Genomic DNA, 14,902 nt, shown 5'->3' on the forward strand with positions numbered 1-14,902 from the left:
CCTCATTTTGTAAATGAAGAAAAGGGCCTCCAGAGAGATGAAATAACTTGCCTGTGTTTCCACAGCTAAGTAATTGGCCAAGATATCTTTTGAACCCACGTCCTTGGACAGATTTTCTGCTACACAACTTTTCAAAACTTAAAAGTGTTAGAGGAATATTAAGTGGTAATGAAGAACAGAGTAATAGGATGATTTGCAGAAAGGCTAGGAGAAACATTAATAATATCCTGACTTGGCCCTCCTCTCAAATGTCTGTGGGATAATGACATCATAAAGACACAGTTCATAATAAGCTGAAGAGCAGCCTGTATTTAACCCTATGGCTCCTAACACAAACTTGTACTCCCAAGGCCTCTGATGGAAAGTTCTTCCTGCATATTGCACATGTAGTTCCAGGAATTGCAATAGGGGTAAAATGCCATCATCATCCTACATCGATCAAACTTCTGGATTCTTCTCTTTTGCCACACTTTGGAACTGGCTGCAAGATAATAATCTCATTTTGAAGTCAGATTCTTGGCTCTCAGAATACCTAAATCCAACTTGGCAAACCATGTTTTGGATTATCCTTACCATTTTCCTGGTAATAGGAACATATGCCTTTTGGAAACGAACTTTTCGATCGATTCAGGTTATACTCTTTTTTTTTTGTTACTGAGGAGTTTAAGTAATCGTACAAGAGTTGTAATTACCATTTAATAATCTAAAGAATTTTAAAATTGGGTTAGTATTTTCAGAAATGAACTCTGGCCACTGAAATTGACAAGAACCTTAAAAAGTTGAAATTGCCAAAAATGTTTTCTGGCAAGACAGTGTGTGGCTTGAATTTGCTTTAGCATCAACTCTAGGATGATAAAGGAGCCTCACTGAGTATCAACAGGAAGAAACAAAGGTTTAATCTGGTTAAAAAGATTTCTAAGAATGGGTCATTGATGTTTAAATATATTAAGGATTTATTGGGAAGGGGGCGCTAAAATTGTTGAGCTAAGCTCTCAAGGGGTAGAACTAGGGCTATATGGGCAGAAATTATAGGAAAAGACATTCTAGGCATAGTGAACTCCTCTGCCCTGAAAAATTTCAAGCAGAGCATGTGAGACCACTGATGAGTGATATATGAGGATTCATGCTTCACATGAGAATACTCAAAATCCTCTAAATCCCTTTTAATACTGGGCTGCTTTAACTTTTCTGATACAGGGAGTACACTTAGTACTCTATATTTATGCTTCCCCCAGCAATTATCACTGAGTAGTGCTTATTGACTTTCCTCAAAGCTTCCTTGATCCTTTTCCCATTTTTGAAATGAATCTATAGTCTGATACCATTTTTATTCCTAATATATTGCACAGGTCTCCAAATTGAGGTGAACTAGTGAGTTGAATTGAATCATACAAGTACAAAAAGGTCTTAGAGGATCCTACATGAGGCTCCTAGATCAAAAATCCAGGGAGGATTTGGAATAGTTGATGATAAGCTGGATTTCGAAGAATGTTCATTATTCGGTTAAGACTTTTATAAAATGGATGTGAAAAAGAAATTAAATTTTTGTTCGGTGTTTAAAACCCAAATGTCATCACATCCTGGAACTTTAAAATCACCAGACCCAGATATCTCCTGTGAATTCAAGAGAAGCTTCTGTGCTGGAGGGTAGAAATATGAATACAAAAAGTTATATAGTTTTCTGGGGGAAGTTAATGATACTTAAGTAAATCTAAAACAAGAGTAGGGATTAAGGAAAATTCAAACTTCTAGGAGAATTTGAAGAGAGGGAGAAATTTAGAGGGGAAGCATATTTTTTGACTTTTATTATATATATATGCATATATATATAATTATTTTATTACAGAAGAAGTGTTATTTGAGCTAAGCCTAGCAGAAGGAAGGTATGTCAAAATGTGTTGCTAGCAACACCAAAATGAATGGTCTTGATGTGATTTGGCTAGAAGGTGGAGTGCATGAAGGGAGAGAAATAAAGTTAAATAAGATGAGTAAAGGTTGGCTGGAGCCATATGGTGAAGAAACTTAGAAGTGGTTATTTTCTCATTTAGCAGGAGAACCACTTAAAGTTCTTTGGCTACAGAATGACAGACATGCTCATTAGGTTATTTTGTAAATGAAGCATTGATATTTAGGAATCGATGAAAAAGGTTGGAAAAAGTAACAGGGTAGCTATGTAATTCAGTGGATAGGACACCAGGGTTGAAGTCAGGGAGACCTGAGTTCAAATCCAACATCAGCTTATTACTGTGTGATCCTAAGCAAGTAACCTCTTTACATCAGTTTTATCTGTAAAATGGGACTAATAATAGAGTGTAGGTTTATAAGGCTGTTTTCCAAGGCAGGTCCTGGCTAGAACCCACATTCCACTCAATCTCCTGTATTTCAGAGTTGCTTCAAATAATTCTTTTAACCAAATCACTCGTATAGCGTCAATTTCTCAGCCTGCAGTGAAAAATGGAATGACTGTTTCTGTGGTCATCATGGGCCATCATATGTTGTCCATCCTTGGCCTAGAGGTGGATTTAATTTCTCTCAAATCCAGCCCAAGCACAGTGTAATCCCTGTGAGAATCAGGGAGGATCTCCTGTGGAAGATGGTACATCATGAGAACCTTGAAGGAAGCTAGGGATTCTAAGAGGTGACTTTGATGCACTAACCACTGACAGAGACCTAGACCAAGTCAGGAAGGATGGAAAGAAATGCACCCTTATTAAGTGCCTTCTATGTGCTTAGCATCTCGTTTATCTCCTTTGATCCTAGTAGATGGTAGATGGTAGTATTCTAGCTACTTTATAATTGAGAAAACTGAGGCACCAAACAGTTAAGTGCTGTGCCCAGATTCACATAATCAACAAATGTTTGAGATGGGATTTGAACTTGGGTCTTTATGACTGACAGTCTATGTTCTAAGATCTCTTTTGGCTCTGTAGTGAGAAATAGCACATAGAGAGTTGGAACCCTGAAACATGGGTTCCAATACTTATACTTAACTCTGTGGTCCAGGGTTCATGTGTGACCTCTCTGAATCTGTTTTCTCATCTGTGAAAAAGGAGGATTCATAGATCCACAGGTTGTTGTGAGAACCAAGTAAATGTCGGTGAAGCATTTTGAAAGCCTTAAAAGCAGTATCTAAATGTCCGTTGTTATTGTTGTGAATAAGAAGAGGTGGTGAGGGGAAAGTGCATTTATGCCAGTGCCTCAGCACAGCAGCAAGAGTTTAAAGAGCAGAAAGGAGGGACCCATTTATTGAGGACCCAGAATGCATGAGTGTGAAAAGCTAGGGAAGATGTTATGACAATTGTGAAAAGTTGTTTTTTTTTTCTTATACCTAATAGGGAGCTACTAGAGATTTCTTTAGCAGGAGGCATAAAATATTACAATCTGTTTTATAGGTGGGCAAACAAGCTTCAAGAGATGAAGTTCTTGGAACTTTACCATATGCTGAATAGGCGAGGGAAAGGCTCTAATGTATTTCTAAAGGGAACAAAGTCTTGGGTTAAAACGAGAGATTTTTCAGGTACCCAGAAAAAAATGCTCAGCTAGGACCCCTTCCCTACTAATTGTGAGTAAAAGTGTTTTGTTGAATTAATAACTATTTTACATAACACTACAAAAACTTAATTACAAGAAGATAAAACTAGGATCCTTTTCCCCATTTTTAAAATAAGAAAGTTAAGGAAGGCCAAGAAAGACTGACTGCTAGATTAAGGTCATGCCCCACTAGAATTGGGTTAATAATGTTTTCATGGACATAAATATAATCAACTTAAAATGTTTTGTTTTCTTTTGTTTTAGAAAATCATCCTCTTTATTAACTTACTCCTTATGCTTTACAAGAAGGGCACAGATCTTTTTCAAGAAATATTGTCCAACAACAGTGGAGGAACAGTCTATTGCCCCATTAACCAAGATAAAAATAACATGTTGGTCACCCTGAACCTGCAGGAGAAAATTCTCAAAAAGCTTCAAATGGTAGAGTGTAAAGTGAAGGATCTGGAAAATTTGATCGTAAACTACAAAAACGGCAAGAGGAATTGTACAGCGCCCTATTGTAGCTGCTCGGACTGTCAGAGCCCCATGCCCACTTCTGGGTTTACCTCTACATCTGACCATGAATCCAGGATATGAGTCTACCCCTCCCTAGAAAGACTTCCATCCATCATCTTGAGTGGCATGTGGAGTACAAATAAAATACTTCATATCCCTAATCTGGCTCTGTGGACCACCTTGTTTATCCACTAGATTTTCTCTCTTTCCTAAGACTGAGAGAGGATTCCCCCTGGATTGGGGGGAAGTAAGTGGGGGGGGGATGAAACATGGATGGGGCAGCAGCAGCATCCACAAATGTTAAAAGCTCCCTGGGTAATAGTGTTCAAAACATTGATCAAGCACCTACTCAGGCCCCATTAGTTGGGTCCAACCCTGGAAAAAGAACTTAGTAGAGGAAAATTAGTAGAGAATGAGAAGAAAAGTTGAGGTTACAGGAAGCATTCTGGATGAGAGAAGACAGGTGAGAAAGGAGATGGAAATGTGGGACTAATTTCCGAATTGGTGTGTGGGATTGGTCCAGAACTATGAAATTGTTGATGTAACAAATTTGTTGAAGAAATAAAGTTGCTGAGAAATTGCCTATTCCTTAAGGAAGTTTCCTCCAACAGGGGAAATGGGCAATTTCTCAGCAATTTCAGTCCTAAGAAAGTAATTGAACTGAATCTAGAATAATATCTTTGGGATGGTTAATGGTTCGTCTCAATTCTTATGCAGGGGCAGCTAGGTGGCGCTGTAGATAGAGCACCAGCCCTGAAGTCGAGAGGACCTGAGTTCAAATGTGGTCTCAGACACTTTAACACTTCCTGGCTTGGATGACCCTGGGCAAGTCACTTAACCCCAATTGCCTCAGGGGGGGGGGGGCGGGGAATCAATTCTTCTCACAGTTCTTAGTTGTTGAAAGAGTGTGTAGTCTCAGACAAAATGTGGTCTAGGAAAGACCTTTAATTTAGAAAAGCCAGGGTAACTCACTGGGCCATCACCTTTGTCTTGCAGGAGAGAGCAAAGCTGATAACTGAGTAGCTCTGTCTCACATCTAACTTAAGAGCATCTCAGGATATCACCAAGGATGTTACTGATTCTCTTTGAAAACAAAGGATGAACAGTGCAAGAAAATTGTCTGCATCTAGATGACATAGCTCAGTGAGAGAGGGCTAGTCAGGAAGATCTAAAGCTGTGTGACACTGGGAAAGTTAACTAACCTCAATTTCCTTCTCTGAGAAATGGGAATAATAGTGCCACTGCACAGAGTTGTTCTGAGGATCAAAAGAATGACACATGGAAAGGATGTTGCAAGATTTCTTAAAGCTTCACTGTTAGGAGGAGTAGGGCATTCATGGTAAATGACTTGCTTAGGATCATATAGTCAGGGGAAGACTTGATCCAGTCTTCCTGATTCAAAATCTTTGTCTCTTGTCCTCAGCCCTGGGCATTCTGGGCTTTAGTATTCCTTGCTAATCTTAACAGCCAGGCTAAATTGAATGACTCAATCCATCACTCATCAATACGGTGAATCCCTTTAAGATGTGGGAATGTAAGGTGGTACAATACCCCCTTGGAGCCCTCGACTTTTGCTGTTCCCATTCCCCCTAAGTGCCACCACCAAGGAGAAGCAGCCAGCACTATCATGGCTACTATGGCTGGCCCCTGTCCAAGATTCCTTGTTCACCCTTCCTACCTCCCTTTGATCTCCCTTATCTTTCTTCCTTAGAAGCCCCACTCGTGCCCCACAAACCAGGGGCTCCAGAAATATGTAAACTAGGCTAGCTCTTCAGGAGAGCAGAGAAAGCATTTGGTGTTCTTGCCATCTGACACATATAGGATCCAGTGGCAAGTCAGTTGGTTTAGTGTAGTTTCCACCAGACTTTGGGACCTACTATGAAACTTTCGTGACCGACTGATTAGTTGCCATAGGAACTAATATAACAGGGATGGAGAAAATAATGTTTGATTGGATATCTTTTTTTAAACTTAGAAACTATATATTTTTTAATCTCTTCTCAGTAAAATACTTTTATAGAATTTTTCATTCCATGAGAATCCTGTTGTATTTACCCTTGAACCTGAATTGCTGGGCTGGCCTAGATCAGAACTAGCCCAGAATAGAATAGATAAAAAGTGTGGTCTGTGTAGGCTTGGTGAATATCCCAAATAACCTTTCAGAGCTAATGTTACATTAGCAGCCTTCACTAGATTCTGTCTAACCTTCCTTACACCCCTAGAAAGATTATATCATTTTATAATTAACCCAGAGAGGAGCATAATGGATGACTTGTTCACTATGGTGTATTCAAGGAATCACTCCAGTGATCCTGTCAAGACCCCCTGTGGAAAAGGATCCCCACTCCCATCTTGTCTTTGCCACCTACTGGAGCAGATTCAGAAGGGGTACCAATCATTCAAAGGTCACACTACTATATAAAAATAAAAGCTTGCTCTGAATTACTGAAAAATTATTAGAAAAATCTTTGGCCTTCCCCAACCCTGTATCTGGAATTTCCTCTCTCAGTCCAACTCCCTCTATTTTTCACAGGCAATCAAGTTCCTATAGCCACAGTTTACTAAACATAGAAAAGTTGCAAAGAAAATCATTAAATCATTCAAGCATTCCTTGCACTCAATTGTCCCCCAAAGCTTTCTCCCACATCTTGTTCCCATCATTCTCTCTAAAGCTGCTGAAGGGACAACTCAGAAACATTCAAGCAGTCCTTGATAAGTATGAAAAGATTTGTCTGAGATCAGCTCTACAAACAAGGGAGAGATGGGAACTACACAAGGCGTTTTTACAGGTTAAGTCATCTAGAGGGAGCCTTGGCAATGGCCTGTCTCTCATCCATGCCATTAGCCTCAAGATTATTCTAGTATTTGGACTACAGGATGGATCTTTGAGTTCTTTCCATGAGCAGTTTCTCAGACATTGCGGTAGCAGAAGTCGGAATTATCATGGCCTTTCTGTCTGTCTGTCCCTCTCCTGAGAGCTTTTGTTTCTGACAGAAGTCTTTTGGTCTGAAGCTGGCTTCTTTTAGCAGTCTTCTCGGATGAGAGGTTCTTGTTGTAAGTATAACTGCTATCTCTGAATTTCCAACTCATGTCATGGTTGGTGAGCAAACATCAGCAAGTTTTGTATAAAGCCAACGGCATTATTCCTGGCAGAGCTGGACATATACACCAGAAATGTTACACATTAGCTTGAGTTTTCTGCTAAGACCTCAGGATCCAAAGCATTTTCACCTACGTGCAATTAGAACAATGCTTGTTGACTGACTGACCTAGGCTGTAGCTCTCCTTGAGCAATAGCACAATTGTAGTTCTGCTGAAGCCAGCAGTTCCTTCAGTGGCTGATCCTCAGTGTCCACCAAAGTTATCCAGGATCCTGAGAACAGATGCTAGAAGGTTCCCTCTCACATAACACCAGCTTTCTGGTTCTGATTTCTCATCCTGACGCCAGGATATATCTGACAGTGCTAAGATACGGCTTATGTTCTTACTGTTAGATTGTAAATGCTTGAGGGCAGGGACTAGTTGGGGAGGGGGCACTTTTGTATTCCTAGTGCTTAGTGCAAAACCTGGCGCATGGCTTAATAAATGCTTATTGACTATCTCCTTCCACAACCAAGCCTCTACCCTTCATTTCTTGCTTTCCTTCCTCAAAGGAAAGTCTCCCTTGGAGAAGGGTAGAGGGAATCCAGCCTATGCTTCCAGATAGAGATACCTGTTCTACTCCCTTTGAGCCTCACAACTATAATCCTGTGCTACATGATGGAGCCACAGGACATTAATCTCCATCATGTAGAATGCTACACCAGTGGGTTTGGGGACCCACAAAGTTAGGAGAGAGAGCTGATGGAATGAGTGACAAGTCAGAATCCAAAAGAACCTTGACAGGATAGAGCAGAAATGTCAAATTGGAAGCTATGAGACTCCCAAGTATTACTGGAACCAGATGAAAGTGTAATTTGGAATCATTTAACAAAAAATAAAAATACAATTAAGATAATGTTATTTTGTGGTTTTTAATATAAGGCAATGAAGGATCGGTTTCTGTTTGAATTTGACACTTCTGGGTTGTAGTGTTAGGCTGAAACTAATTAGATAAAATTTTATAGGGACAAATGTCAAATCTTGCATTTGGGTACAGAAATAAATATAAATATAGAAATAAGTATCAGAAGAAATAAAGTATAAGATAGTGGAGGCTTAGATAATAGATAAGAAGATAAACTTCAGAAAAAAAAGTTGTGGGGGTTTTAGTGGACTGCAAACTCAATAGGAGTCAGAAATGTCATGTGATAGCCAAAAAAAGCTAATAATATTTGGGGTTATATAGAAGGAGCACAGCTTCTGCAACAGTAAGGTTTTAAAGCAGAGTCTGCATGGTCACTTGTCAGGTGTGTTATTGGGGGGGGGGGAGATTTCTTCTCAAATATGAGTTGCCCTAGTTGACTGCTCAAGTATCTTCTACCCCTCAAATTCTATGTCACTATGGATACAGTGTTCACTCTGCTGAGATACTATAGGATCCATATACTTGATTAGAAGCTCAGCAAAACTAGCATTTGTCAAATGACAGTTTCCAATAGCGAATCCAACACTTTCTTCAATCTTCTATTCTAGTATCTTCCCAGAGAAAATTAGCTCATCTATGTATACCAATATCTCCATAAAATTCATTTCCCCAGTTGCTTTCCCCATCAGCTGTTGGAAAATACCAAGTGGTTCCAAATACAAAACACTTTTCCCATAAATAAAGTCAGATCTAAACAATTGGGAAAATATCAATTGCTCAGGGGTAGGCTATACTAATATAATAAAAATGACAATTCTACCTAAGTTAATTAAAATTATTAAAGTTATTGACTATTTTGTCCTTTGAACCTAACCTATTCCACTGATCAACTAGTTTATTTCTTAGCCAACACCAAATGGTTTTGGTATCCACTGCTTTAAAATATAATTTTAGATTTGGTACAGCTAAGCTACCTTCATTTGATTTTTTCATTAATTCCCTTGAAATTCTTGACCTTTTGTTTTTCCATATGAGCTTTATTGTTATTTCTAGGTCATTAAATAGTTTTTTGGGAGTCTGATTAGTATAGCGCGAAATAAATAGATTAGGTAAGTATTTTCATCTTTATTATATTTGCTCGCCCTATCCAAGAGCATTTAATATTTTTCCAATTGGTTAGATCAGACTTAATTTGTGGGGAAAGTGTTTTGTAGTTTTACTCATATAGTTTCTGATTTTCCCTTGGCAGATAGATTCCTAAATATTTTATACTATTGTTAGTGATATATAAGAATGCCAATGACTTATGTAGGTTTATTTTGTATCCTGCAACTTTGCTAAAGTTGTGGATTATTTCTAATAGCTTTTTAGTAGAATCTCTGGGGTTCTCTAAGTATACCCATCATATCAGCAAAGAGTGATAATTTGGTTTCCTCATTACCTACTCTAATTCCTTCAATCTCCTTCTCAACTCTTATTGCCATCAGCTTCTGATCTTGAAAATCCTGTTTCATTGAATGAATATTACCTTTTCCTCTGAAGGATTTTATTTAGTTTTGCCAGATAGGTGATTCTTGGTTGCAATTCTAGCTCCATTGCTCTCCAGTATATCAGATTCCAAGCCCTCCAGTCCTTTAATATAGAAGCTGCTAAATCTTGTGTTACCTTTTTTTTTTTTTTTTTTTTTTTTTTTTGCTGAGGCAATTGGGGTTGAGTGACTTGCTCAGGGTCATACAGCTAGAAAGTGTTAAGTGTCCGAGACCAGTTTTGAACTCAGGTCCTCTTGACTTCAGGGGTGGTGCTCTATCTACTGTGCCACCTTGCAGCCCCTAAATCTTGTGTTATCTTGACTATGGCTCCATTATATTTAAATTGTTTCTTTCTGAATGCTTGCAATATTTTCTCCTTAACCTGGGAGTTCCTGAAATTTGGCTATACTGGGAGTTTTCATTTTGGGATCTTTTTTAGAAGTGATCACTGGATTTTTAAAATTTTACCCTCTGTTTCTAGAATGTCAGGACAGTTTTCCTTGATAATTTCTTGAAAGATTATGTCTAGATTCTTTTTTTGATCATGACTTTCAAGTAGACAGATTATTTTAAAATTATCTCTCCTGGATCTATTTTCCAGATAAATTGTCTTATCAATGAGATATTTCACATTTTTCCCTATTTTTTTGGATTTGCTTTATTGTATTTTGATTTCTCATAAAGTCATTAGCTTTCATTTGCTCAATTCTATTTTTAAAATTTTTATCTTTATTTATTTATTTATTTTTTGCTGAGGCAATTGGGGTTAAGTGACTTGCCTAGGGTCACATAGCTAGGAAATATTAAGTGTCTGAGGCCAGATTTGAATTCAGGTCCTCCTGACTTCAGGGCTGGTGCTCTACCCATTGTGCTATCTAGCTTTCCCTCAATTGTATTTTTTAAGGAATTATTTTCCTCAGTAAGCTTTTGTACCTCCTTTCCCCAATTTTGCTTTTTAAGGCATTCTTCTCCTTATTGCCCTTTTAAATTTCCTTTTGCACTTCTCTTAATGCTTTCCCTTAATTTTTCCTCTCTCTCTCTTACTTGATTTTCAAAGTCCCTTTTGAACTCTTCCATGGCCTGAGCCCAATTCTTATTTTTCTTGGAGGCTTTGGATATAGGAGCTTTGTCTGTTATCTTCTAAGTGTGTATTTTGATCTTCCTTGTTGCCATAATACCTTTCAATGGTTAGAAACTTTTTTTGTAGTCTGCTCATTTTCCTTGCCTATTATTTGGCTTTTAACTTTTTATTAAAGTAAGGCTCTGTTTCCAAGGTGGGGAGTGGGAAAAGTGTCCCAGGCTTTAGGGATTTTGGGTGGTTTTCAGAAATCTTTCTAGGAATCTGACTACAAGCACTTTTTTCTGCCCTGGAACTATTAGGTGTTTTGGGGCCCCACTGTGGTTGGAATATCTAGTGTGCTGGTCTGGGATAGGGCTCTCCTGACTGGGGCTGCTCTGGGACTGCCCACCAGACTTCTACTCCTTTACCACAGACCTCTCTGCTGACCTTCGAGTCCTCCATGATGTCCCTGGGCTGAGAGGTTCAGAAGCCTCCAGCACTGCTATTGAGTCAAAGATTCTGCCTCACTGACACTGAGGTCCCATCCTGGTATCACAGATCTTTTCTGCTGAGCTTCTAAGTTGCCTTTGGTTGAAAAATGTTCTACTCCATCTTTTTGGGTGTTCTGATGCCCTAAAATTGTTTAGGGTCATTATTTGAAGGCATTTGGAGCATTTTGGGGAAGAGGTTGGGCAAGTTCCCACCTTTACTCTGCCATGTTAGCTCTGCCCTCCTCCCCACTTTTCCTTAGAGAATCCTGACTTTCCCCAACTCTTTTGATAGGGCTGAACCATTTAAGGTCTTGCTGATCCAATGGAGTTCAAGATTCCTCCAATTCTGTTCTAAAAGAAGTTCTCACATTTCAGGGGAATCAGGGTGCAGGTGCATCTTTACAATCAATGTATCACTTTCTTATTATCATCTGGTATTTCTTGACCAGGAAACTGGTTTAAAAGTTTGTTTTTAAAATTAAAATCTAGTATTATATGTAATGGAGAAAAGCTGGAAGGTTCCCTAATACAAGAGTAAGGCAAGACTAAACTTTTTTTTCCCACTGTTATTTAAGAAAAAAAATTCTTTATTCCAGACACTGTACTTTATACTAATAAGTCATCCTTTTCTTTTTGTGTGTTTTTTTTTTTGGGGGGGGAAGGAAGGGACAAAGATTTAACAATGAAATTGCTGAGTCCACTAGGTGATATAATGAGGAGCTGAGTTCCCATCTGGCTTCAGATACTTGACACATACTGTGTGACTATGGGAAAGTGTTATGGTCCAGAACTTGAAACAAGGTGCTAAGTCATTGATAGGGACAATGCTTATGTACTTACTTAGTTCACACCTTTAGAGTTCACACCTTTTTTTTTTTAATTTATATTTTATTTTATTTTATAATAACTTTATATTGACAGAATCCATGCTAGGGTAATTTTTTTTACAACATTATCCCTTGCACTCGCTTCTGTTCCGATTTTTCCCCTCCCCTAGATGGCAAGCAGTCCTATATATGTTAGATATGTCGCAGTATATCCTAGATACAATATATGTTTGCAGAACCGAACAGTTCTGTTGTTGCATAGGGAGAATTGGATTCAGAAGGTAAAAATAACCCGGGAAGAAAAACAAAAATGCAAATAGTTCACATTCATTTCCCAGGGTTCTTTCTTTGGATGTAGCTGCTTCTGTCCATCATTTATCAATTGAAACTGAGTTAGGTCTCTTTATCAAAGAAATCCACTTCCATCAGAATACATCCTCATACAATATCGTTGTTGAAGTGTAAAGTGATCTCCTGGTTCTGCTCATTTCACTTAGCATCAGTTCATGTAAGTCTCTCCAAGCCTCTCTGTATTCATCCTGCTGGTCATTTCTTACAGAACAATAATATTCCATAACATTCATATATCACAATTTACCCAGCCATTCTCCAATTGATGGGCATCCATTCAATTTCCAGTTTCTAGCCACTACAAACAGGGCTGCCACAAACATTTTGGCACATACAGGTCCCTTTCCCTTCTTTAGTATCTCTTTAGGATATAAGCCCAGTAGTAACACTGCTGGATCAAAGGGTATGCACAGTTTGATAACTTTTTGGGCATAATTCCAGATTGCTCTCCAGAATGGTTGGATTCGTTCACAACTCCACCAACAATGCATCAGTGTCCCAGTTTTCCCGCATCCCCTCCAACATTCATCATTATTTTTTCCTGTCATCTTAGCCAATCTGACAGGTATGTAATGGTATCTCAGAGTTGTCTTAATTTGCATTTCTCTGATCAATAGTGATTTGGAACACTCTTTCATATGAGTGGTAATAGTTTCAATTTCGCCATCTGAAAATTGTCTGTTTGTATCCTTTGACCATTTATCAATTGGAGAATGGCTTGATTTCTTATAAATTTGAGTCAGTTTAGAGTTCACACCTTTAAGAGAGTTTACACATTAGTACTCACACCTTTAGAGAACATATATAAGGAGCTCCCACGAGCCTACTAGAGACTTCGGGAGATTCACAAGTCAGAAGCCCACAATCCCACTCTCTGGGAGGCAGAGTTAGTTCATTCCAACTTCAACCTTTGTGCTGGCTGGGGACATTGGGAGCGAGAGGCAGAGGCAAAGGACTAGCAGCAAGAGCTCTTGGAACCAAGGAGAGAGATAGGCCTCTAAGAAAGCTAACCGGGCTATTTTGAAGGAGACAATAAAGGATTTGGACTTTAATTCCTGGCTGCATTTGAGGTGATTATTACACTGAACTGAAACTAAGGCTGCTCCCAGAAGCTCCCCAAAAACCTGCTCAAAGAGAATATTATATTCTAGAGAAGAATAATTACAGAAAAGTCACTTAGCCCCAATTGCCTCTCCACAAACACACCAAAAAAAAAAAAAAAAAAAAGGAATTACTGTATCAAAAAGTATGATCTATTTGTAACTCATTGTCTGGAATTTTGACTTCTGGATAGGAAAATCCCTCCACCAAAGATAATCTGTAACAATATTGAAATTTGTTGTCTTAGAGAGTTTCCTGGGGGCACTGAGAGACTGAATTAGAGTCACCAGCCAGCATATCCCAGAAGAGGCACTTGAATCCAGGTCTCCATGACCCATTGTTTCATGTTCCCTCACGATATCTTGCCATTATGTTCCCCAAAATGTGACTATTGATAGCAATACCAATGATGCATTGTAATACCTGTTTCCTGCTGGACTTATTGGACTGCCTGTATTGGACTTATAAATTTTGAGGGGATAATTTTTGCCATTCTGCTGGCTTTATCATATTGCACAAAAATTCAAAGATGGATATGTGACCTTAACATTAAAAATCATGCCATAAAAATATTAGAAGAGAAGCAAATCATATACTTTTCATAATTATGGGTAGGGGACATATTCTTAACCAACCAAGATATAGAAGCAATTACCAAAAAGATAAAATAAATGACTTTGATTATATGAAACTGAAAAGCTTCTCACAAATAAAAGTAAGGTATCTGAGGTAAGAATGAAAGCAATCAAATAGATGGGAGGCACATGAGTATGTGACATTGCACCTATTTTCAGAATTTTAATGTATTGGATTTGAGGGTTTTTTTCTCTTTAAAAATATTGTGGGTAGTTAGATGATGCAATGGGTAGAGCAGTAGTCTGAGAATCACAGGGATCTGAATTTGAATTTGACCTAGATTCTTACTAGCTGTTTGACCCTAGATGAGTCACTTAACTCCAATTGCCTCCAAAAAAATTTTTTTTAAAGATTATTTACTCTATAAAATGGCTCTCTAGAAGTGGGGATAGGAAGGATTCTGGGAGAAATTCTAATGATGTTAAAAAACAAAAGCTATCAATTTTTTTTAATACCTATAATATAGGAGGGATTATATAGGGATCTGGGAATGTAAACCAAAAAGTTCATAATAGTCTTGTCCCCTGAAGGTTTATCTATTCTTGGACTCCCATTTTCAAAATAATAAAAAATAAAAGCATGACTTTAGGATTACCCTGTTTCCTCTTGACTTGTCTTTCAAGGTTGTTTTTTTCTCTTGTTTCTGTGAAACATCCTTCTGAGACTTTAAGAATTTAACCAATATACTTTTCTAGACTATCATTCTTGTTATTATAACTTTGTGGTTTGAAATATTTATCTTTTGTCTTGGGGAGGAGGGAGGTAAGAGAAAGAGGAAGAGAAAAATAAAATACTATTGAGGAAAAAAGAATAAAAAAGAAGATTGTGCAAAAATTTAAAAACATCTTTTTGAC

The 14,902-nt window shown here is 38.2% G+C and overlaps 1 protein-coding gene across 1 annotated transcript; it reads left to right on the forward strand.

The window, feature by feature from the left end:
• Positions 1–324: 324 nt before the first annotated feature.
• Positions 325–4,208, forward strand: TMCO2 (transmembrane and coiled-coil domains 2). The gene is made up of 2 exons (XM_051987773.1): positions 325–631; positions 3,796–4,208. Exons 1-2 carry the CDS (start codon positions 416–418, stop codon positions 4,126–4,128), a joined length of 549 nt encoding a protein of 182 aa, XP_051843733.1. The 5' UTR covers positions 325–415; the 3' UTR covers positions 4,129–4,208.
• The last annotated feature ends 10,694 nt before the right edge of the window (positions 4,209–14,902 follow it).

This window comes from Antechinus flavipes, chromosome 3 (assembly GCF_016432865.1).
Source record: "Antechinus flavipes isolate AdamAnt ecotype Samford, QLD, Australia chromosome 3, AdamAnt_v2, whole genome shotgun sequence".
Classification (NCBI taxonomy): domain Eukaryota; kingdom Metazoa; phylum Chordata; class Mammalia; order Dasyuromorphia; family Dasyuridae; genus Antechinus; species Antechinus flavipes.